General features: G+C 41.1%; 1 protein-coding gene across 2 annotated transcripts; it reads right to left on the minus strand.

Moving 5' to 3' along the window:
• Positions 1-1,304: 1,304 nt before the first annotated feature.
• Positions 1,305-25,837, minus strand: LOC112222167 (TLD domain-containing protein 2). 2 transcript variants are annotated; one of them, XM_024384823.2, is made up of 6 exons: positions 25,616-25,837; positions 22,668-22,889; positions 3,110-3,268; positions 2,902-2,997; positions 2,678-2,751; positions 1,305-2,013 (listed from the first exon to the last, which is right to left on the minus strand). In XM_024384823.2, exons 1-6 carry the CDS (start codon positions 25,694-25,696, stop codon positions 1,878-1,880), a joined length of 768 nt encoding a protein of 255 aa, XP_024240591.1. In that variant the 5' UTR covers positions 25,697-25,837; the 3' UTR covers positions 1,305-1,877. The 2 variants fall into 2 exon arrangements, with proteins under 2 accessions (XP_024240591.1, XP_024240592.1); XM_024384824.2 differs by lacking the exon at positions 22,668-22,889.
• Positions 25,838-26,909: the final 1,072 nt, after the last annotated feature.

The following is a 26,909-nucleotide window of genomic DNA, read 5'->3' on the forward strand; positions in this document are numbered from 1 at the left end:
AGAGAGAGAGATGACTCCAGGACCAGAACCTGGTTTATACACAATGAGAACAGTTTTTACAGCAGATATTGTCTGCTGTGAATTATAAGTATCTTTCATTCAAATCTTAACCCTGTGACCCATTCCATACATAAGTTGTTTGTCATGTAGACTGAAGGGGATGTATCTTGGCTATAAAAGACCTTTGTACATTTGTCTCAGGGCTCTCAACAAATCATCTGAGGGTGTATCGTTGTCCAGCCATCATTATCGTAGAGCTCTCAATCGATTCACTTTATATGTGTTTAGTATTGACCTACTCCCTTATTAATAAGTGAATAAAGATTTAGTTTCAGTATAACTGACTTGTGTGATAAGTTTGTCTCCTCATTTGATAAAGAAATTAACCACCACATGCTTTCCCACAATTTTTGCAGTATTAATTTAGTGCCTTGTTGCAAACATACATGTTTTGGAACATTTTTATTCTGTACAGGCTTCCTTCTTTTCACTCTGTCAATTAGGTTAGTATTGTGGAGTACAATGTTGTTGAACCATCCTCCATTTTCTCCTATCACAGCCATTCAACTCTGTAACTGTTTTAAAGTCACCATTGGACTCATGGTGAAATCCCTGACCGGTTTCCTTCCTCTCCGGCATCTGAGTTAAGAAGGATGCCTGTATCTTTGTGACTGGGTGTATTGATACACCATTCAAAATGTAATTAATAACTTCACCATGCTCAAAGGTAGGGGTGTCAAACTCATTCCATGTAGGGCCTAGTGTCTGCTGGTTTTTGTTTTAAATTGAAACCTAGACAAGAGAGGAGCGAAAACCCGCAGACACTCAATTCTCAGTGGAACGAGTTTGACACGTGCTCAAAATATTATTCAATGTCTGTTTAAAAAAAACAACATCTACTAATACCTGGTCTTTGTGGTTGAATCTGTTTGAAATTCACTGCTCGATTGAGAGACCTTACAGATAATTGCATAGGTGGGGTACAGAGATGAGGTAGTCATTCAAAAATGTTGTTAAACACAATTATTGCACACAGAAAGACTCCATGCAATTTATTATGTGACTTATTAAGCACATTTCTACTCTTGAACTTATTTAGGCTTGCCATAACAAAAGGCTTGAATACTTATTGACTCAAGAAATTTCAGCCTTACATTTGTAAGTAATTTGTCAAAAGAAATCAAAAAATATAATTGCACTTTGACATTATGCGGTATTATATGTAGGCCGGTGACAATTTTTTTACATTTTTTAAAATCAATTTTAAATTCAGGCTGTAACACAACAAAATGTGGAAAAAGTCAAAGGGTGTAAATACTTTATGAAGGTAATGTATAGAAAGAGAGCGAGAGAGCAAAACAGAGCGAGAGAGAGCAAGACAGAAAGGAGCTCTGTGACAAGGGCGCCCTCTAGAGTTGTAAATCAACGGTCACTGGGCACTTTGCCAATAAAGACAACTTCCCTCATGTGTTATTGATTGAGATTGACCAGTCAACTGTGCTAATCTGACTGTCCTTTAATTGTTTAACTCCCAGCAGAATATTTCTGAAGTAATCCAAATCTCCACAGAATGATACAGACATACCAAGCAGAAAATAAGGCCAACAGAGAGGAGTGATTATTACACACGGTCTAAATCATTGAACACCAGAGGCCAGTAGTACTCTATTTCTGTTTTCCCAATGCTTCTGAAGCTGGTGAGTTAGGGGCCTTATCTGTTTGTAATGGAAAATATTGAGGTGATGGAGTTGAATCACCTTGCACAGGGAGCCACGCTTTGGATCCTCAGATGAGAGGTACAGTCTTTATCAATTCCATCCACTGTCAATCGTTGTGTAATGTTTAAGTAAGCAGTAGCATGCATGCAGTCCCTTGTCTCAGGAGATGGCCCAAACCTCCAGGTCGTTGATTAGGAAGTCGTCAGAGGAGGACAACACGTCATTGTCAAATGTGTCACACCTCTGGCTCTGCCCACGGATCAGGCCATCGTCTAACCACAGGCCAAAGAGACCCCTGAGAGCATGATAGAGCAGGAGAAGGGGGAGGAGGAGAGAAACAAAAGAGAGCATAATTCCTCAACTTTCAAGCACTCCTTTAGACCACTAGTTACTTTCATATTTTGTTGAATTATAGTTAGGGCCCTGGGTTTTGGTTAATTATGTCACATGATCAGGATTTTAACATTTATTTTACACCTATTCCAGAAATCAGAATTAGACCTAAAATGAAAGCAATTGTCTGAGGATGGTACTGGACCATCTGACATAAAAATAAAAGAGGACAGTTTTATGAAAAAGCTTTCATTTAAAGGTTAAAATCCAGGTCATGTGACATGATTAAGCAAAACACAGGGCCCTACCCACTGGGCACAGACGTCATTTCAAAGTCCAGTTTTGATTTACATGAGTTGCTAACTAATGAGACTTCAACGTGAAATCATCAACAAAAGAAAAATTCACCATGTCATTGGATTTAGGTTACAAGTTGGGTGAAACAAAGACAATGTCCTTTAGTCAATGATTTTTTTATTCAAATCAATTCGGTTTTCCACATTAATTCAACGTCATAACATAGATTTTTTGTTGTTGAAATGACGTGGAAACAATGGCGATTCAACTAGTTTTTGCCCAGTTAGTAGTTATAGTTTATTAATGATAGCGGACCTATTTTCACTTACCCTCCTCCACCAAATGCCAGGTAGTCTGGACTTCCCTTCACAAAGAAGGAGTTACTAAACTTCCATTCATAAACCTGTAAAATAAACAATGATCATAGCTTGTTGTCAGTTGTTGTTTGGAAACAGCAACACTCATTATGCAGTAATACAGTATTGGTAATTTAGGTTAGATTGAATCCAGCCCTAAACAAGTGATTCTGAGACTCGACATGGGGATATCTCACCTGGAGTTGTGGAGAGAAGGAGAAGAGGAATGTGTGTCCTGTTCCATAGTATGACAGACTGATTCGAAGAGTAGTAGGACAAAATGCACCAAACACCTAGGACAAAGAAAAAGAGTTTACAGAGCAAGGGATAAAAATCCCAGACAGCCTTATGGCATAGGTGGGAAAACTTGGTTTAGGCAAGTAAAAGGCCTCAGCTTCTCCTCACCTGTCCACAGTTGTCTCTGATGACAGTGAGGGTACTGGTGCTGCAGTCCATGCCCCCCATGCTCTTGTACAGAGTGCCCAGGCTGGTGCCGTGTCTCTGGGTGCTGTAAACCAGAGACCAGGGGCACTGCTCTAGCCGGGCAGGAAGATGCTCATTTAGCTGGAAACCACAGGGAATTACACTGTGACATTACTATTTGTATCACTGATATTCATGTGGCAATTTATCATGACTTGTATAGGGAGCATATTTAGCACAGCAATAATTTACCACTGTACATGTGATGCATTGATTTAACGGAGAATGGTGCAACTGCAGCCTGCATTTCGGGGCGTTCTGCTGTTTCAATATGCTTGGTTTTCTAATCATGACAGATATATACATTAAAGATATATAGATATATACATTAAAACAAAAATATACACACAACATGTAAAGTGTCGGTCCCATGTTTCAAGAGCTGAAATTATAGATCCCAGAACGCACAAAAAGCTTATTTATCTCGAATTTTGTGCACAAATTTGCTTACATCCCTGTTAGTGAGCATTTCTCCTTTGCCAATATAATTCATCCACCTGACAGGTGTGGCATATCTAGTAGCTGATTAAACCGCATGATCATTACACAGGCGCACCTTGTGCTGGGCATAATAAAAGCCCATTAAAATGCGCAGTTTTGTCACAACACACAATGTCACAGATGTCTCAAATTGAGGGAGATGCAATTGGCATGCTGACTACTGGAATGTCCACCAGAGCAGTTGTCAGAAAATTTAATGTTAATTTCTCTACCATAAGCCACCTCCAACGTGGCTTTAGAGAATTTGGCAGTACATCCAACCAGCCTCACGTGTATGGCGTGGTGTGGGTGAGCAGTACCTGATATCAACGTTGTGAACAGAGTGACCCATGGTGGTGATGGGGTTATGTTATGGGCAGGCATAAGCTACGGACAACGAACACAATTGCATTTTATCAATGGCAATTTGAATGCACAGAGATACTGTGACAAGGTATCTGTGACCAGTTATGTGAAATCCATAGATTAGGGCCTAATGAATTTTTAAATTGACAGATTTTCTTATATGAACTGTAACTCAGTAAAATCTTTGAAATTGTTGCATGTTGCATTTACATTTTTGTTCAGTATAGTTAGGCAAACTTTACTGAGCATGTTGTCAACCAGCTACAGTACATGAAGTAGGTAAGTGAACAAGTGGTTTCTGTTTCCTGTGTAACATCAATATTGCTACACCTGCATGTGGGCATTCCTGAATTTCTATTAGTGCAGGAACCAATGGGATGCTCAGAATGCCCACATGCAGGAAGGCCTCGAATTGTGGGCCACAATCACACGCTATTGATTTAATGTGATATAACCTGACCAATCTATGCGAAAAAAAGGCTGCACCAGGGTAATTATTGACAAGCCAGTCAGCCAATCGTTGCTCCCGTATTTTTGCCAATTCATTTCACCACCTCGCTGGTGTGTGGTGCCCATCCCTGAGTGTCAGGGCCCTCTTTATCAACCTTGTTTACATTTTTCACTAATTCTGGTTTGGTGGAGATTCTAGGATTTGTGTGCGGGTAAACAAATTATTGGAAAAATCTGTCACATGCAACATGACCCAAACACATGACTGTTTCTATCTCCTGCCTTGGTATAATAGGCTATGAGATTAAATAGGCTATGTAGCGCTACTATTTCACAACAACACTGTAGCCTACACATGATGTTAAATATTTTACCCTCTAAAAGTCTAAGCCGTTGAGAGGGGGCACAAAACTATCTTCTTACTTCCATTAGTTTGTATGGATTACCTTCAGATGAGTCCCATGACAATTGTGGGGGTCGTTGAGCAAAATGGAAAACACCATCGTGGGGTCATAATAGTTTGTAGGCCAAACCGTTCGGACACTACAGAGGTTTTTGTGAGAAGACCGATTTCTGGGATGTCTCATGGTCTGACAAACAACCGAGATAAAGACCGTTTCAGGTTGTTGGATAGTCTACGGATAGTTGCCTGAAGTTTTTTTAAAGTCCACAAACAGCAGTTAGGGACCGTCAACATAGTGACAAATCAAAATGTAAAAATTTCAATAGCTCTTTAACCATTACTCCTAAAACTTCCAAGACTTATTGTAGCTAACCCGATAGCATAGACACACATTGCACACATTTTTGTTTTGTCGATTTACATCTCGCACTATTTTAAAATGATTTATTTACATTTTTTCATTTCAATAGCTCTTTGGTCAGCTGACCTACTGACTTCAAACAAGGTTCAGAATGTACGTTCAGTGGCCCTACACAGTGCACACCCTTTAGTTTGTCCATTTTCATCATGCAATTTTACATGAATATTCAATGTTTTTCAATCTTTATAATTTCAATAGCTCCTTGGTCATGTGACCTACCGACCTCAAGGTTCAGAATGTCCACTACCCTCCTATATTGCACACCCTTTAGTTTGTCCATTTTCATCTCACACGTTTTTACATTCAATTTGTAAACTTTCTAATTTCAATAGCTCCTTGGTCATGTGACCTACTGACTTCAAACAATGTTCAGAATGTTTAGTGGATTATAGTTATTCCATTGTACTGGATCAAATACATGTTAGCATTTTACATACATTCCTAAGTGTTATAATTTTTTATGACATACTGTGAAATACTCTTGGCTGCTGACTCTGTCACTTTCAGACATGCGCAGAGCAGACTGAAAAGGGAAGGGTAGCTCTTGACTTGAACCACAGGGGTTCTCTGCAAAGAGAGAGTAATCCAAAAGGCACAGGCACATCCCTTGACCTGTATGCATTCTCTCCTGATTGGTCTCCGTGCTGCTTAGTCACTGGGCACTCCATTGCTGACCCCATCATAAAGTTTTTACAAAGTCTGACTAAAGTGCCAGAGGTATGAGGACAGAAATCCTCCTTTGTATTTGTGGAAACAAATATGTCCTAACACTTTGGATCCTATTCTTGGACAGTTAGAAGACACAATGTGTCAAGGCAAAAAAAAAAAAAAAACTAATTACTGTACATGAGTAACCTCAACCCTATGGGTCTGTGGGTGTTTGGGCCAATAAAGTGCCAACTCAATTCTACCACTGACTAGCCCATATGAATGGGGACAGGGGGCAATAGTTTTTAATCTAAACCAGCCCTTCTTTACTGTACACTAACCCCTAAGTGGGGCTCTTTCTTGACACAAAGTAGCAGTTTACCAGATAAGAACTCAAGATGATCAAAAAGTGTTGTAAGGGTGTATTACATTCTGTGCTGTGGTAAAATCATAGCTGAAAAATGCCTCTGTGTGTATACTGTATGTGGGAATGTCTTATGTCCGTCCTACATGTAGTGTTGGTACATGGAATATTCCTCAACTGCATATATCATAAATTGCTATTGCAAATAGAAGCATTATGTTCAACAACTGACATTTCCAGATGTTATTTTGACAAACACACTTTAACACACTTTGGTGCTTACAATTCATTCTTTATTGTCATAGACTTGGTGGGCACTGTCATCTGTGGTCTTTGTGATATGACTTTCTTTAAGCACGTACTGATGAAACTGTCACTTAATATTTTTTTCTTAAAGTCTACAAATGCTCTACATTTATTCACTCTGGGATAGGGTTTGATCCTATATGCTACTTTTATTATTGTCCTGTAAGTGGTTCAGGGCCTATAATATAGGCTGTGTGTAGAATGGGGCATAAAGGAAATTACCTCTACTAGATTAAAGTGATAAAGAAATCACCATACAGTTTGTGTATCCATTTGTGTATCCATTTGCCTATAACTAATCAGAATTCCATTATGTTTACATAAAAAAGAAAATACTTCAAAATGAGAAGATCCTGCCATGGAAAAGACGACTGGGTGGACATAAAGTGGAAAGAAGGGGAAATAACTCACACCATGCAGCAGGACACCTTCAGCTGTGGGGTCTTTATAATTCAAGATTGATAGGTATATTTTCAATAAATTAATGGTTAGCTGTTTTGTGACAATTAGGTCAGAAACCATTTTATTTTTTGGTGTAGATGGCCAAGGAAGTTGCACAGAACACCCCCCCCATTTTTTGGTATAGAACCTTCACAAAAACACATGGAGCAACGGCGAAAATAAACGGCTGAGGATATACTAAAAATGTCTGGTATGTAATGACATTTTGACATTTTTTTAATATATATATATTTTTTACCCCTTTTCTCCCCAATTGGTAGGTGTTACAGTCTTTTCTCATCGCTGCAACTCCCATACCGACTCGGGAGGGGCAAATGTCAAGAGCCATGCGTCCTCTGAAACACAATCCAACCAAGCCGCACTGCTTCTTGACACAACTCCCATCCAACCCGGAGGCCAGCCGCACAAATGTGTTGGAGGAAACAGAGTACACCTGGTCAGCGTGCACTGCCCCCGGCCCACCACAGGAGTCACTAGAGAGACAAGGATATCCCTGCATAACGACGCTGGGCCAATTGCGCGCCACCCCATGGGCCTCTCGGTCGCAGCCAGCTGCAATAGAGCCTGGACTCAAATCCAGAATCTCTGGTGGCACAGCTAGCACTGCGATGCAGTGCCTTAGACCACTGCGCCACCCAGGAGGCCCATGGTATGTAATGACATTTAATTCAAAGTAAATGTACATTTTTTTTGTTGTTGTTGTGTGGGACACCTATGATTTCAGAGTTCAACAAAGCTAACAACTGCTTCATGTGTGCCACTGATAAAGAACCTGGATGTGGCCCAAAGACCGATTGGGTAGTAACTTTATTTTTTTTAAATGTTGTTTTTTGTAATTTTTTAAAATTTTACCGCCTTTTCTCCCCAATTTCGTGGTATCCAATTGTTAGTAGTTACTATCTTTTCTCATCACTACAACTCCCGTACAGGCTTGGGAGAGACAAAGGTCAAAAGCCATGTGTCCTCCAAAACACAACCCAACCAAGCCACACTGCTTCTTTAACACAGCGCACATCCAAACCGGAAGCCAGCCGCATCAATGTGTCGGAGGAAACACCGTGCACCTGGCGACCTGGTTAGCGTGCACTGCACCCGGCCAGCCACAGGAGTCGCTGGTGTGCGATGAGACAAGGATATCCCTACCGGCCAAACCCTCCCTAACCCGGACAACGCTAGGCCAATTGTGCGTCGCCCCATGGACCTCCCGGTCGCGGCCGGCTGCGCTAACCCAGAGTCTCTGGTGGCACAGCTAGCAACTGCAATGCAGTGCCCTAGATCACTGCGCCACCCAGGAGGCCCTAGTAACTTTATTTAACATGTTTATAAACTTTTGCCAACAGTGACAGCATATAAGACAAGTTATGATATAACACAATGGATGGCTAATTCGTCATACTGCATTGATATTAGATATTACTTATAACGTGTTACGCTTCGTTTTGTTTTAGATTTAATGTTTTGCATGCCAACGGTGGTTCCATGTGCTGTGCCTAGGAATGAAGACAAAAGAGTTCAACAGAGTGAAGAACACAAACTGGAAGTGTTGTCTGTGCTGTTGAAAATGTATGCTATACCCCATCCACACTGAAGAGGCTCTGAAATGTACATCAACCAGTGATAAAGAGAAAGTTAACACTGAAATGTTTTGTACTTATTTGAAGTAAAGTGTCTGTTGACATGTTGGAAAAGATTAAAGGTCTACAATATCTGTTTAATTAGTCAATATTCAATTTTTATTCCTTGATTTTCTGGCAACCATTACCGTGGTTCATTGTTCAGTATATGTATTGACCAGCAAACCCACTGCAGCCTACCTTACTAGCTCACTCTCCATCCCTGCTTTGGACAATTAATAACATGACTCTCGTACTTTGCCCTTTTCCTTTATGGTTGATATTAATGATGAAAGGAGATATTATCTGCCTCCTATGTATACCACTGTTAAATACTGTGACAAAATAAAAAAACTGGGAAAATAAGTACTGAGAACTACCAATTATTATAGATAAATATTAAAGAAAAGGGTAAACACAACACTGGACTGAACCCCCTAATTGTCAAACTAATATTAATGTACAACAATATAGAAGATATATGACTAGAGGTTATGCAATATGGGTGTATATCCACTGCGCACTTCTTAGGTGTGTAATTGACATGACCATGGAGCTATCGAAATTTAAAACTATGAAAATGTACGTTACACTGAGTGATTTTACAGTACTCAAACAAGAGTGTGCAATATATAAGGGTAGTCAGTGGACATTTTTAACCTTGTTTGAGTCAAGTAGGTCACATGACCAAGGAGGTATTGAAATTTGAATGTAAAAAAAGTTTGTACTTTGTTTACACTCCCTAACTAATTAAACTAGGAATACAAAATGCTGCTCAAATTTCCACATGTTTATTAGCTTTGGAAAGCGAATTAATGTCCGAATCGTGAAATGCAATGTTGTGCGCAATTTTTCCAACATCATGACACTTATTTGGAGTCTGTGGCTCAAGTGGTTTGAAAGCTATTGAGGTTTGAATGTGCGAATATTCATTGAATATCCAACTTCAAACTGTCTTTACCTCGGTTGACAAACACCCCGTAGCTTGGCCACCTTCCACTGCAGATGTAGAAGGCCGAGACGCAGCCAATGCAAATGTCTTATTTATTTTTATGTTACTTAGATTGACGCACAGATTTTAAATAGACTACAGGACTATTTATTTTCGAGCATGATTGGCTATTGAAAGAGTGATGGATAAATGGTATTTGTTGTGTAGCAGGAACAAACCAGTCATGTCAGAAAAGGAGACACATGCTCTGCAAATATGATTATGATTTAGGCCTATATAATAAAAGTAAAATAAATATATTAGGCAATACGCCTGAAATGCAATCTTCTCACCAATGGCAAATTGATCTGTTTTATCATTAGGCCTACGTTTGAATGTTTATTACCCTACCATGATTATAATTCCTGTTCATTAAACACCACAATTTCCCCCAAAATAACAATATTTGCTTGCAATACAGTTGATCAACCACTAGAAGTTGTGCTTACGTATAGTCTGAGATTTGCGTGGAGATACACACTTTACTGTCAAATTCAAAATGGATGAATACCAACCTTTGCGGGAGAATTGGCACACTCAAGGTTTAGAGTCTTTTTTGTGCGCATGCATCTTTGATAAATAATCCCCCTGGTTTACGGGAGTTTGGTGGTAATGCGTCATTAATAATAACATTGGTTCCAACCTCCATATAATAAAACGTTTTATTTAAGCTTTATTTTGACAGGGAAGTCATCCTAGCTGGAGGGGTGCTCTCATCTTATCTACCAACATAGACAGGGCTCTAACTCCTCTAGCTCCACAATGAAATAGGGTGCAGGCCAGGCAGCAGGCTGTTAGCCAGCCTGCCAGCATAGTGGAGTCTGCCACTAGCACAGTCAGTGTAGTCAGCTCAGCTATCACCATTGAGACCGTGTCTGTGCCTCGACCTAGGTTGGCCAAAACTAAACATGGCGGTGTTCGCCTTAGCAATCTCACTAGGATAAAGTCCACCTCCATTCCTGTCATTATTGAAAGAGATCATGATACCTCACATCTCAAAATAGGGCTACTTAATGTTAGATCCCTTACTTCAAAGGCAATTATAGTCAATGAACTAATCACCGACCATAATCTTGATGTGATTGGCCTGACTGAAACATGGCTTAAGCCTGATGAATTTACTGTGTTAAATGAGGCCTCACCTCCTGGCTACACTAGTGAACATATCCCCCGTGCATCCCACAAAGGCGGAGGTGTTGCTAACATTTACGATAGCAAATTTCAATTTACAAAAAAACAAAAAATGATGTTTTCGTCTTTTGAGCTTCTAGTCATGAAATTTATGCAGCCTACTCAATCACTTTTTATAGCTACTGTTTACAGGCCTCCTGGGCCATATACAGCGTTCCTCACTGAGTTCCCTGAATTCCTATCGGACCTTGTAGTCATAGCAGATAATATTCTAATCTTTGGTGCCTTTAATATTCACATGGAAGTCCACAGACCCACTCCAAAAGGCTTTCGGAGCCATCATCGACTCAGTGGGTTTTGTCCAACATGTCTCTGGACCCACTCACTGTCACAGTCATACGCTGGACCTAGTTTTGTCCCATGGAATAAATGTTGTTGATCTGAATGTTTTTCCTCATAATCCTGGACTATCGGACCACTATTTTATTACGTTTGCAATTGCAACAAATAATCTGCTCAGACCCCAAACAAGGAACATCAAAAGTTGTGCTATAAATTCACAGACAACACAAAGATTCCTTGATGTCCTTCCAGATTCCCTCTGTCTACCCAAGGACGCCAGAGGACAAAAATCAGTTAACCACCTAACTGAGGAACTCAATTTAACCTTGAGCAATACCCTAGATGCAGTTGCACCCCTAAAAACTAAAAACATTTCTCATAAGAAACTAGCTCCCTGGTACACAGAAAATACCCGAGCTCTGAAGCAAGCTTCCAGAAAAATGGAACGGAAATGGCGCCACACCAAACTGGAAGTCTTCCGACTAGCTTGGAAAGACAGTACCGTGCAGTACCGTAGAGCCCTTACTGCTGCTCGATCATCCTATTTTTCTAACTTAATTGAGGAAAATAAGAACAATCCGAAATTCCTTTTTGATACTGTCGCAAAGCTAACTAAAAAGCAGCATTCCCCAAGAGAGGATGACTTTCACTTTAGCAGTGATAAATTCATGAACTTCTTTGAGGAAAAGATTATGATTATTAGAAAGCAAATTACGGACTCCTCTTTAAATCTTCATATACCTTCAAAGCTCAGTTGTCCTGAGTCTGCACAACTCTCCCAGGACCTAGGATCAAGAGAGACGCTCAAGTGTTTTAGTACTATATCTCTTGACACAATGATGAAAATAATCATGGCCTCTTAACCTTCAAGCTGCATACTGGACCCTATTCCAACTAAACTACTGAAAGAGCTGCTTCCTGTGCTTGGCCCTCCTATGTTGAACATAATAAACGGCTCTCTATCCACCGGATGTGTACCAAACTCACTAAAAGTGGCAGTAATAAAGCCTCTCTTGAAAAAGCCAAACCTTGACCCAGAAAATATAAAAAACTATCGGCCTATATCGAATCTTCCATTCCTCTCAAAAATTTTAGAAAAGGCTGTTGCGCAGCAACTTACTGCCTTCCTGAAGACAAACAATGTATACGAAATGCTTCAGTCTGGTTTTAGACCCCATCATAGCACTGAGACGACACTTGTGAAGGTGGTAAATGACATTTTAATGGCATCGGACCGAGGCTCTGCATCTGTCCTCGTGCTCCTAGACCTTAGTGCTGCTTTTGATACCATCGATCACCACATTCTTTTGGAGAGATTGGAAACCCAAATTGGTCTACACGGACAAGTTCTGGCCTGGTTTAGATCTTATCTGTCGGAAAGATATCAGTTTGTCTCTGTGAATGGTTTGTCCTCTGACAAATCAACTGTAAATGTCGGTGTTCCTCAAGGTTCCGTTTTGGGACCACTATTGTTTTCACTATATATTTTACCTCTTGGGGATGTTATTCGAAAACATAATGTTAACTTTCACTGCTATGCGGATGACACACAGTTCTACATTTCAATGAAACATGGTGAAGCCCCAAAATTGCCCTTGCTAGAAGCATGTGTTTCAGACATAAGGAAGTGGATGGCTGCAAACTTTCTACTTTTAAACTCGGACAAAACAGAGATGCTTGTTCTAGGTCCCAAGAAACAAAGAGATCTTCTGTTGAATCTGACAATTAATCTTAATGGTTGTACAGTCGTCTCAAATAAAACTGTGAAGGACCTCGGCGTTACTCTGGACCCTGATCTCTCTTTTGAATAACATATCAAGACCATTTCAAGGACAGCTTTTTTCCATCTACGTAACATTGCAAAAATCTGAAACTTTCTGTCCAAAAATGATGCAGAAAAATTAATCCATGCTTTTGTCACTTCTAGGTTAGACTACTGCAATGCTCTACTTTCCGGCTACCCGGATAAAGCACTAAATAAACTTCAGTTGGTGCTAAATACGGCTGCTAGAATCCTGACTAGAACCAAAAAATTTGATCATATTACTCCAGTGCTAGCCTCTCTACACTGGCTTCCTGTCAAAGCAAGGGCTGATTTCAAGGTTTTACTGCTAACCTACAAAGCATTACATGGGCTTGCGCCTACCTATCTCTCTGATTTGGTCCTGCCGTACATACCTACACGTACGCTACGGTCACAAGACGCAGGCCTCCTAATTGTCCCTAGAATTTCTAAGCAAACAGCTGGAGGCAGGGCTTTCTCCTATAGAGCTCCATTTTTATGGAACGGTCTGCCTACCCATGTCAGAGACGCAAACTCGGTCTCAACCTTTAAGTCTTTACTGAAGACTCATCTTCAGGGTCATATGATTGGGTGTAGTCTGGCCCAGGAGTGGGAAGGTGAACGGAAAGGCTCTGGAGCAACGAACCGCCCTTGATGTCTCTGCCTGGTCGGTTCCCCTCTTTCCACTGGGATTCTCTGCCTCTAACCCTATTACAGGGGCTGAGTCACTGGCTTACTGGGGCTCTCTCATGCCGTCCCTGGAAGGGGTGCGTCACCTGAGTGGGTTGATTCACTGATGTGGTCATCCTGTCTGGGTTGGCGCCCCCCTTGGGTTGTGCTGTGGCGGAGATCTTTGTGGGCTATACTCAGCCTTGTCTCAGGATGGTAAGTTGATGGTTGAAGATATCCCTCTAGTGGTGTGGGGGCTATGCTTTGGCAAAGTGGTTGGGGTTATATCCTTCCTGTTTGGCCCTGTCCGGGGGTGTCCTCGGATGGGGCCACAGTGTCTCCTGACCCCTCCTGTCTCAGCCTCCAGTATTTATGCTGCAGTAGTTTATGTGTCGGGGGGCTAGGGTTAGTTTGTTATATCTGGAGTACCTCTCCTGTCCTATTCGGTGTCCTGTGTGAATCTAAGTGTGCGTTCTCTAATTCTCTCTTTCTCTCTCTCTCTCGGAGGACCTGAGCCCTAGGACCATGCCCCAGGACTACCTGACATGATGACTCCTTGCTGTCCCCAGTCCACCTGACCGTGCTGCTGCTCCAGTTTCAACTGTTCTGCCTTATTATTATACGACCATGCTGGTCATTTATGAACATTTGAACATCTTGGCCATGCTCTGTTATAATCTCCACCCGGCACAGCCAGAAGAGGACTGGCCACCCCACATAACCTGGTTCCTCTCTAGGTTTCTTCCTAGGTTTTGGCCTTTCTAGGGAGTTTTTCCTAGCCACCGTGCTTCTACACCTGCATTGCTTGCTGTTTGGGGTTTTAGGCTGGGTTTCTGTACAGCACTTTGAGATATCAGCTGATGTACAAAGGGCTATATAAATACATTTGATTTGATTTGATTTGATACTGAGACTAGGATCTCTTTTACAGATGAGTCCTGCATAAATACATCAAACACATACAATATACAAAATTACAAAACAAAGAAAAATAAACATCAATATAGAGGTCTCCAATCATGACTCTGAACTGACCAAGGGGGACCAGAACATCTCATTTCAGAGGGCTCTGGAAGTTGCTCCACATAAAGGGCACAAAAAAACTAAAATCTGCTTCTTTTTTATTTAACTAGGCAAGTCAGTTAAGAACAAATTATTATTTACAATGATGGCCTACTGCGGAACAATGTGTTAACTGCCTGTTCAGGGGCAGAATGACAGATTTTTACCTTGACAGCTCGGGGATTCAATCCAGCAACCTTTTGGTTATTGGCCAAACGCTCTAACCACTAGCCTCTAACCACAAGGCCTACCTGCCACTAGGCTACCTCTAACTCTGTGGAGACCGAAGTGACCTCCAGTGATATCCAAGCCTGAGACCAAGTTAGGTCATTTCTAAGTCTAAATTAAATGAATGATGATAGATACATTGGAAGTTTCTGCATGAGTGCTTTGTAGATAAACACAAGTAAATGTTGTCCTCTCCTTTACTATTTTTTACATTGTAGAATAATAGTGAAGACATCAAAACTATGAAATAACACATATTGTATGTTGTAACCAAAAAAAAGTATTGTATATTTGAGATTCTTCAAAGTAGCCACCCTTTACCTTGATGACAGCTTTGCACACTCTTGGCATTCTCTCAAACAGCTTCATGAGGTAGTTACCTGGAAAGCATTTCAATTAACAGGCCTGCCTTGTTAAAAGTGAATTTGTGGAATTTCTTTCCTTCTTAATGCATTTGAGCCAGTCAGTTGTGTTTTTACAAGGTAGGGGTGGTATACAGAAGATAGCCCTATTTAGTAAAAGACCAAGTCCATATTATGGCAAGAACAGCTCAAATAAGCAGAGAAACGACAGTCCATCATTACTTTAAGACATGAAGGTCAATCAATATGTAACATTTCAAGAACTTTGAAAGTTTCTTAAAGTGCAGTCGCAAAAACCATCAAGCGCTATGATTAAACAGGATCTCATGAGGACCGCCACAAGAAAGGAAGACCCAGAGTTACCTATGCTGAAGAGGATAACTGCACCTCAGATTGAAGCCCAAATAAATGCTTCACAGAGTTCAATTAAAAAGACACATCTCAACATCAACTGTTCAGAGGAGATTGTGAAATTGGAGTGGGCTCAATTCAAATAAATAATCGTAATATTAAACATTTATGATCATACATGTATCTTAATTCATTTAAAAGCTTAAATTCTTGTTATTCTAACTGCATTATCCGATTTACAATAGACGTTACAGCAAAAGCATACCATGCGATTGTTTGAGGACGGCGCCCCGCATCAACATATTTTTCAACCAGCACAGGCTTTATAAATCACAAATAGGGATTAAATAAATCACTTACTTTTGAAAATCTTCCTCTGTTTGCAATCCCAAAGGTCCCAGCTACAACATGAATGGTCGTTTTGTTAGATAAAATCCTTCTTTATATCCCAAAAAGTAAGTTTAGTTTGCGCCATCGATTTCAGTAATCCACTTGCAAACAAAGAGTCCAAAAAGCTACCTCTAAACTTTGTTCAAACAAGTCAAACTACGTTTCTATTTAATCCTCAGGTATTCTAAAATGTAAATAAACTATAATATTTCATTCGGAAAGAAGTATGTTCAATAGAAAAGTAAAATTAGCAAGGGCTTGTCCTCTTCGTCGCATGCCGACAGACTGATATTGTACCAGGACTCTTTGTACAAAAACACAAAATTCTTGCTAATTTTTGAAGAAACAAGCCTGAAACAATGAACAAAGACTGTTGACATCTAGTGGAAGCCATAGGAATTGCAATCTGGGAGCTGGAATTACATAGGACTCTTAGCTTTCCATTATATGAGCCTGGGATCTCAAAAAAAAAAAATTCTTGATGGTTTTTCTTTGGATTTTTAGCCTGCCATATCTATTGTGTTATAGTCTCATACATTATTTTAACCTTTCTACAAACCTGAACGTGTTTTTTATCCAATGCTACCAATTATATGCGTATCCTGGCTTCTAGGCCTGAGTAACAGGCAGCTTTCATTGGGCATGTCAGTCAGGCGGAAATGGAGAAAAATAGACCCTATCCCTAAGAAGTTTTAGACCGGTGGAAATCTGTGCTTTGGTCTGATGAGTCCAAATGTGACATTTTTGGTTCTAAGCACCGTGTCTTTGTGAGACGCAGAGTAGGTGAACAGATGATCTCCGCATGCGTGGTTCACAATGTGAAGCATGGAGGAGGAGGCGCTTTTCTGGTGACACTGTCTGTAATTTATTTAGAATTCAAGGCACACTTAACCAGCATGGCTACCACAGCATTCTGCAGCGATACGCAATCCCATCTGGTGTGCGCTTAGTGGGACTATCATTTGTTTTCAACGGGACAATGACCCAACACACCTCCAGGCTGTGTAATACAAGGAATACAAGTAATACTTCTATGTAATACAAGGAACTCAGATTTGACCCCAGCTACCTTGAAGTCCTGAGTTGTGTCATTGAGATAATTATGAAACCATTGACAAGCATCAGTACCCAACCCTATCGAGGACAGCTTATTCAACAGAAGAACTTGGTCTACACGACAGTATCAAAAGCTCTTGGTGTCAATAGCTAATAAGGCAGCAAGAACTTCTGTTTCTGTGAGTTGCCCAAAATAAAAACCCTGACTACCATTTCCCAAGTCACGTGAAGTTGAATGATCATCCATCGAGGCAACTGGAGGCTGTACATGGGAAGAACAGTCAACTGACTGGCCAAGACCAGCATGACCACCATTTCTTTCAAATAGGAAACCAGCTGAGATAAAATGCTGATTTAAAAACATCACAAATCTGAACTTTTTTTGTAACAATGCAGGAGCCTAAAACTACTTGCTTAGGCAGGGAAGTAGAGCCTCTTCAGTGAATTAACGGTTTTCCAGAATTGAGAGGGATCACTAACAGTCTGTCATAGCACTAAGGAAGTAGTTTGGCTGAGGCAGTGCATCTATTTCTCAAATGCCTAAATAGCTGACAATCAGCTAACGAGTCAGCTTGTCTAACCTTGGCCCAGGCTGGATTTCTTATTAAAGAGTCTAAAGCCTTGTTCACATTGACAGTCATTCAGAGGTGGGACCAAGTCATTGTTTTACAAGTCACAAGTAAGTCTCAAGTCTTAGCACTCAAGTCCCAAGTCTGAGTCAAGTCCCAAAACAGACAAGTCTGAGTCAAGTCTCAAGTCAAGACCGTCAAGTATCAAGTCAAATCTCAAGTCTTAAACTTTGAGTTTCGAGTCCTAAACAAGTTATGTGATCTTCGTCAAATGTAATACCATTACATATTTTTAACAAGAGTAATAGTTAGTATTTTACATTTACGCAAAACATGAATGCTTTTAAAAATATCTATATATTTATTTCCTTCCAAATAAACGTTATATTTCCATGGAAATACCTGGGTAGCCATGAGAAAGACGCCCCCCCCATAGTGATCGACTATCAAGGATCGCTACAGGGCGCAATCGGGCGATGTAGGCTTGTACACAATCGCTCAACCTTAACACACAGACACAAACACACACTCTCTCACTCTCTGTTTGGTTACAGTAGGCTAATGTATGTCAATGGTTTTAGGAACAGCAGTAGCATCAGGCAGGATTTAGGCTACCAACTGCCTAGTCAGTTGTAGCTCAATCTTGAGTGCAATGATCACACTGACTGATTGTGTGGAGGCTCATTGATTTAACGTTACGTTAGCCTACATGATACACTAGTAAAGTAATAAAATATATTGCTGTCTGCTATATTAGCCATGACCTACCGTTCTTTGTGCAGCTTCAAATGTCGAACAAAGTTGGAAATGGTTGCGCCTCCGTCTGTAATTTTCTTCCCGCATGTTTTGCAAGTTGCAATCCATTTTTTGTTGATACAGCGTCGTCTTTATATCTGAAAATAATAATTTTGGGTATCTTTCCAAGGGCTCCATCTGAATTCACCCGCCGATGTTCCTCTACACTGCCACGCACAACTTTTTCTCAGCTGGCACAATTTGATTGGTTGCTGTCCGATTCAAACTTTAATCTGTTAAATAAAGAGTTGATGCGCTGCACACTTTTTTAAATAGCAACATTTTTAATATTTGGGCTTGGGGATGGTATCAAGTCAGGTCGAGTCATAAGGCTCAAGTCGAAGTCACGTCACGAGTCATTGGCGTTAAAGTTAAAGTCGAGTTGCAAGTCATCATATTTGTGACTCGAGTCTGACTCGAGTCCAAGTCATGTGACTCGAGTCCACACCTCTGCAGTCAGTACAGCCAAAAACCACATAGAATCAGATATTTTAAGCCAAATTTCAAACCACCTTTGTAGGTTCTGAATCTGAATACTGGCCATGCAACTTGTATCTGAATGTTCAAATCTGATTGATTTGCCCTGAAGAGGTTTTTAGACTTATTTGTCATATCTTTTTGCTTGCTATCTACTCTGTTGACAGCTTGACAAGAACATGTGGTAGCTAATTAGCTTATTAATGGTTTACAAACAAATTAGTGAATGTGCAACAAAGCTAGCTAACTTAATTGGCTGTCTTGACTAGCCAAAAAGGACTAATTTTGAAAGTTGGATCCTCTTATCGTTTGAAGCTTTAAAAAAGTGAACACCACGATTTACAAAACGTCAATACGTTTTTGCTCAGTTTTGGTTTTTCAAATGCAAGCAATAAGGCAGTGGTCGCAGATATCATTTGCAAAAACACCACGGGGGTGCGTAACTGGTGGCAGCGAAGTCAGACGCAGGAGAGCAGAACTGGGTAATAACCGGAGAAGTTTAATATATATATATATATAACCACCGGTATCCAGAATAATAAAGAATGGGTACAAAACCCGTCACACACCAGACAACAATATGCACAAGCACTTACAACAAACAATACTACACAAAGACATGGGGGGAACAGAGGGTTAAATACACAACATGCAATGAAAGAATGAAAACCAGGTGTGTGTGAAAACAAGACACAAAACAAAACAAACAAAACAAATGGAAAATTAAAAATGGATCGGCGATGGCTAGAAGACTGGTAACGTCAACCGCCGAACACCGCCCGAACAAGGAGAGAAGTCGTGACATCTGCACCTGCCACCACAACCTCAATTTTCTGCGGCTTACGTTCCATCCCTGCAGTACAGTTGATAACCATTGCTATAAATGCAAAAACTCCAATCTTAGAAGGCCTAGAAGGCCAGCATCCCGGAGTCGCCTCTTCGCTGCTAACGTTGAGATGGGTGTTTTGCGGGTACTATTTGATGAAGCTGCCTGTTGAGAACTTGTGAGGCGTCTGTTTCTCAAACTAGACACTCTTATGTACTATTGCTCAGTTGTGCACCGGGGCATCCCACTCCTCCTTCTATTCTGGTTAGGGCCAGTTTGCGCTGTTCTGTGAAGGGAGTAGTACACAACGTTGTACGAGATCTTGAGTTTCTTGGCAATTTCTCACATGGAATAGCCTTCATTTCTCAGAACAAGAATAGACTGACTTGTTTCAGAAGAAAGGTATTTGTTTCTGGCCATTTTGAGCCTGTAATCAAATCGCACAAATGCTGGTGCTCCAGATACTCAACTAGTCTACATGCCAGTGTTATTGCTTCTTTAATCAGGACCACAGTTTTCAGCTGGGCTAACAAAGTTGCAAAAGGGTTTTCTAATGATCAATTAGCCTTTTAAAATGATAAACTTTGATTAGCTAACACAACGTGCCATTGGAACACAGGAGTGATGGTTACTGATAATGGGCCTCTGTACGCCTATGTAGATATTCCATAAAAAATCAGCCCTTTCCAGCTACAATAGTCATTTACAACATTAACAATGTCTACACTGTATTTCTGATCAATTTGATGGTATTTTCATGGACAAAAAATTTGCTTTTCTTTCAAAAACAAGTACATTTCTAAGTGACCCCAAACTTTTGAACGGTAGTGTATATCTCTTGTTGGCCTATCCCTCTGCACTGGTACAGATCTACTACTGACACCACTCCTCTCAGGAACCCTCCCCCTTGACCCATCTTCCTCTACTTTCTTCACTGCCTCAGCATATGACAACTTCTGCACTACTCTAACCCTGGAAACCTCAACCTGCCTCTCTTGCACGGGACATTTCTGATTCCCAGCCCCATGGGCACCCTTACAATTGACACATACCACTACTTTCCCCAATGCTACCTTTGTCTAATGCCCTTCTGCACACTTCTCACACCTAGGAACCTCCCTCCTACACACAGCTGCCACATGCCCATAATCTGTCACAAAGTAATGTATTTGGCACAAAAGCTTATACAGGATAACTTAAATATCCTAACATCACTTTGTCGGGCAAAGACAACATCAAAACTCAAAAGAACAAACAATGACACTTATTTTTCACCACTCACGCCACCCTGTGTGCGTCACACCAAACGACGACCATCACAAACACCAGAAATGTTTCCCTTCAGTTGGTCCCTAGTAACCCTAATAATCCCTCCTTTCAATGGCGTCCTTTTCCTGAGAGCAAAACAATTCACATTTCTTGCCCCCATTCATTTAACGCGGAACGCCTTCTCCCTCTAACCAGCAGAAACACAAACAATTATTACCAGACCACTTCTGGTTACCCTTACCGATTCCACAGCACCCAACTCTGCTTTCACCCACCCTGAAACCACAAATGGATCAGCCAAAAGGCAAGGGTCCACTTTTTCCAAAAACTTCACTCCTACTGTCACATACTCATCTTTATCCTGACCCTCGGTGCAAGCCTCGGGCTACGAGAACTTTAACACACCTACCACCTCCGATACTTTGGCCTCATTCACTTCCATTTCTCTTCCTGTCTTCAGCTCCCCCTGCTTACACTTTCTACCATTCTTCTTTAACAAACCATCTCCCTTTTTCCTGTCATTTTTAACCGACTCAAGCTCACACTCTTCCTCCCTCTCTCTTTTAGGCCTCCTCTGCCTCTCTTTTTCCCTCCATTCCTTCTCCATATTCCAAGTATACGTCTCCTTACGATAATACTGTAGTTCTCCTGATATGTATCTTGTTCTTGCCTTCTCGAGGGACGCCATTTAACTGGCTGTCACAATCTCTGTACCCTCGGGATGTAGCGCTCAACAGTGCATCCCAATTATAAAGCAGCTGCTTTGTCTTGATGTCCTTCTTTATCAAAAGCTACCACACCGCTTTTCCATTTCAAACAAGCGCACTCTTCCAATTACCATCCACCATCTCGCTTCATCTGGTTCGGAGGAAGATGTCTAGGGGTGGGTGTGCTGTTTGTTGACTTAAAAAAAAAAAAATTAAAGGGTATACTCATACCGAGTATTAAAGGGCCAGGCACAATTTTTTAAATTCTGAATTATTAAGGGGTGCTGCAGCACCCTCAGCACCCATACTTCTCGTGGTTATGAACAGACGTCAGTTCAACCTCTTGTTTTGATTTCCATTTGGTTGTAAGTCAACTAACCTGAATTCAACGTGAAATCAACAAAAAATGCACCATGTCATTGGATTTAGGTTAACATTTGGGTAAAAAACTTTTTTTCAAATCAAATCAGTTTTGCAGTTTTCACATTACAGGTTTTGGTTGAAATTACTTGGAAATGTTGATTCAACCAGTTTTTGCCCAGTGGGCGGAAACTCGATAAAAACGAGCACTGACTGGGAAGAATTCGTTTTGAACGGTCATCTATGTCGGAATTCCAAGTCGGAAACTCGAGAAACCTATTTGTAGAGCTTTGACTTTCCAACCTAAAGATCACTGACATTATAATTTGACCTAGGTTTTTCAGTCCTCAGTTGTCTTGAACTCATCATTAGTATATTGTTAGGCATTGTTTGTAGTGTTAATATGCTAACATGTAGTTGCCCAGTTGACCAAACCAATGTTGTAGCCATATTTATGTCAAGCTAAGTACTCAAGTCAAGCATTGCAGTTATCATCACCAAGCATATTTTGTTATGTGTCACTTGCATTTGGTTAACTTCTGAATTTGGCCACTAAGTAGCAGGCAAACATAACTGTCTTTGAGAGCTGGAAGTCATACCTGACATAGCTGACCAATGTGAAGGAGGCTGCTTTGGTCTGTGAGCTCAGGCTTCGTTGGGTCCTCCGAGCTGAGGTAGTCTAAATCCTGCCTGTCTGAAAGGCACCGTCTTTGTGTATGAAGACTGTCCACTTCGACAATCTCAGAATCTTTTTCCTGATTCTCTTCATCCCTACTATTGATCCGCCGGAATGAGGGTGAGGCCTGTCTGACACGGTTGACCTGTGTGACACACACACACACACACACACACACACACACACACACACACACACACACACACACACACACACACACACACACACACACACACACACACACACACACACACACACACGGTGAGAGGAGTAGGAAGACAGCTCAGAGTTCCATCAGACATCACTCAAAGTTCCAACAATCGATTTTGCGTTGCTTTCTCTCTTCTTCTCCATCGCTGCTCCTCACTTTGGTCTCCAAGCAATTAGCCTGCTAGCATTCCACTGAGTGCACAGTGCTACATGTTTCCCTCCTCTCTCTCCCTCTTTTCTTGATCAATTCCTTTATCCCTCTCTGGAAAGCTTGGTGGCTTTGGCTGTCTGACACCCATAACCGAAGGTGTTTTAAAACCAACACTAATACCCTTTGTTGTTCTGTAAAGGGCTGTTGTAGGGAGACAGCAATGGATTTGTGTCTGTGTGTGCATGTCTGAGTATATATGTGAGTGGGGATGTGTGTGCGTGTCCACTGTGTGTGTGTGTGTGTCCACTGTGTGTGTGTGTGTGTGTGTGTGTGTGTGTGTGTGTGTGTGTGTGTGTGTGTGTGTGTGTGTGTGTGTGTGTGAGTGAGAGAGAGAAAAGGAGTGTTTACTGTGTTTGTGTGTGTGTGTACCTGTGCACGCATGCACTCTATATATGTCTGTGGGGATGTGTGTGTGTTTGTGTGCTTCTTTACATCACAGTCTTAAAGAACATTCATCAACCCCGAGGGTAGCCTTCTCTGTTCCCATAGTGAGAGGCTTTTTGCATCCTTCTGCTGATCTGGCAGGCTGCAGTACGCAATCACAGCTTTAGAGTGCTGAGCTTTGTGTGTGTGTTTGTGACTGTGTGTACTTTCACAGTCTATATCCATCAGGACTTCAGTGCAATGGTTTCCCTATGGATCTATAGCCAACACAAAGCCTTACAGTCAGTTAACTGGCTTATGATTGTCCATTCTTTCCTCAATAGCTTGCTCTATGGGTAATGGTCTTCTTCAGTTCTGGTGGACAAAAGCTATGTTCTGATGTTTGAAAATGTACCATAAGCACATGGCCGGAATTATGCATTTGGGGTCCCGGGGCACCTACCTCCAGGGGGCCCCCCCAAACAGATTTTTTGGGAAAATAGCTTCCTGCATTTCAACACATTTTGCCATGGGGCCGAGAGAAGGATTTGCAGTTTTATAATGCTACTCTACAATTTTTTCATGAGGCTGAAAGCTCATTTTGCCGTTTAAAGCAAATTTCCTGATATTCTACACATTTTGACATAGGGATGAGAGTACATGCCTGGTATTGTTCCAAATACCAGAAAAACTTTGGTTAGTGTGCAAGCTATAATCCATAATAACTATACAGTATCAAGTGTTTAAGTGCACTGAACTCTTCTCTAACTATTCCTTTGCCTCCCAGTCCCAGCCAAAAAGAATAAATCAATGAAATGGTTGCCACACGACTGTACAGTAAACAGCTCCCTGCTGTCTTTCTGCATGCGGTGACCTGCGAATAGGGGAGCACAGACGTGCTGCCTATGTGGCACTAAGCCACGCAGAGACTCGCTCGTCACAGTGCCAGCGACTGCGCTTGTGTAGAAACACAATATGGTCATCTTGGCTGGGCGCTCAGATAGACGGAGGTGGGGAAACAAACGTTTGCCAGCCAAGTTGTGTCATTCTTTAAAAAATGTTTTTTCGCTCTCTCTTTCTCTACTCTCAGGCCATTCTCTGCAGGGAGCCGTGTGAGGAAGGAAATAGTCTTTCTGGACTGATAGGAAGGAGTGATCAAATGCACAGTGTTCTCAAAAACAATCCAACATTGTGACATTATTGTGTTGTTTGATTTTTCAAGTTCTCAGATTGATAATGTATTTATTCCATTTCCCTTTTATATCCTACAAAGATTTTACTGTTTTATAAAGGAAACTTCTGGGAAAGATGAATCCATGAAGTAATCGTAATTTCCAGCAGTGTGGAATTGAAGCTGTGTCTTGTATAACAAATGAAAGCCATTATCACTTTTACATAATAGCGACATTAATAGAACTGATAACAGCTTTATCATCACCTTGATCTCTCACCCCTCTTTTCCCTGGAATAATGGCAGCTAATAGCATCTCTTTCCACAGAAAATGTTCTGATTAATATAGAATTGACATATCTGCCAGCCCTCCATAACGAATTGACATCATTAACTATACTGGAAAGTGAGTAACTAGAGACAAACCATTCAGAACACAACATTATGTTCCCACAATATGTTCCCATCAACACTGCTCTTTTATTCTGGTAATGATACACAGTGCTATTGGCATATATTATCATACGTCATTGGAATATATTTCTACACCCTATATTGTCTACAATGTCAAAGGACATCTTAAAAAAATAAATAAACACCAATCACTGTGTAGGGCGACTGCCGTGTTTATATATACACAGCAATGGCTGTGAGCAGTAACACACAACCACCTCTATTTCTGTTTCTCACGGAACACTGAACACACCATGGAAGTCCTTTGTTCTTACATGAACAGTAGAAGATTTTCATGTGTTACATTATCATTGACCACTGCATTCCGTTGCAAAACTTTGGTTTAAGGTCTAATGTTTATGAAGTACACTTTACTTTAAGCCTGAGTGACAGGGTTAAAGCCCCATCTAACTAATAACCAATTGGTAACTATTCCAACCCTACACATACACACTGTACTCACCAAGAGGTTGTAACGCAAGGCTTTGAGTATATCCATATTCTTCAGTGATTCTCCAATGAAAATGTCTCCCTGTATGAACATTTATTCCCTTCTCAGTTAATCAGGTAGGTAGCCTAGCCTAGTGGTTAAGAGCATTGGGCCAGTAACTGAAAGGTTGCTGGTTCAAATCCCAGAGCTAAATAGGTGAAATATCTGTCAATGTGCCCTTGCTCCTCCTGTAAGTCACTCTGGAAAAGAGTGTCTGCTAAATGTAATTACACATTCACCTGGACACACCTATTCCCTCCCCCTCTTTTGCTCTGATGAGGGTGGTTAGAAGGTGTGGAATATTGCTAAGTGACATCTCATTTCTCAAGGTACTCAATAGGGGAACAACAGTTTTGATTGATGGTTTGAGCACAATTGATAGGTTCCTGTATGTCATTGATATGTTTGATTGCAAGTATGTGTGCGTGCGCACATGTGAGTTTCTAGGCCCACTACAGTTCATGCATGTTAGAGGGAAGGAATGAATCGAATATGATCATTAGGAGCTGCTGAACTTCACTTTTACTTCAGAGTTTGATCTGACTGATTTGTAGTATCTTATGCCACAGGGAAATCAGGAACCAATATACTCAGTCAGGAAAGCTAAGGCTAGCTTTTTCAAACAGAAATTTGCTTCCTGTAGCACTAATTCCAAAACGTTTTGGGACACTGTAAAGTCCATAGAGAATAAGAGCCCCTCCTCCTAGCTGCCCACTACACTGAGGATAGGAAACACTGTCACCACCGATAAATCTACGATAATCGATCATTTCAAAAAGCATTTTTCCACGGCTGGCCATGCTTTCCACCTGGCTACCCCTACCCTGGCCAACATCTCAGCACCCCCTGCAACAACTTGCCCAACCACCCCGCTTCTCCTTCACCCAAATCCAGACAGCTGATGTTCTGAAAGAACTGCAAAATCTGGATCCCTACAAATCAGCTCAGCTAGACAATCTGGACCCTCTCTTCCTAAAATTATCCGCTGAAATTATTGCAACCCCTATTACTAGTATCGTCTGAGATACCCATAGACTGGAAAACTGCCGTGGGCCTCTTCAAAGGGGGAGACACTAGAACCAAACTGTTATCGACCTATATCCATCCTGCCCTGCCTTTCTGAAATCTTCAAAACCCAAGTTAACAAACAGATCCCCGACCATTTCGAATCCCACCGTACCTTCTCCACTATGCAATCTGGTTTTGGAGCTGGTCATGGGGGCCCCCCACGCTCAAGGTCCTAAACGATATCATAACCGCCATCTTC

The sequence above is a fragment of the Oncorhynchus tshawytscha genome, linkage group LG22 (assembly GCF_018296145.1).
Source record: "Oncorhynchus tshawytscha isolate Ot180627B linkage group LG22, Otsh_v2.0, whole genome shotgun sequence".
NCBI lineage: Eukaryota > Metazoa > Chordata > Actinopteri > Salmoniformes > Salmonidae > Oncorhynchus > Oncorhynchus tshawytscha.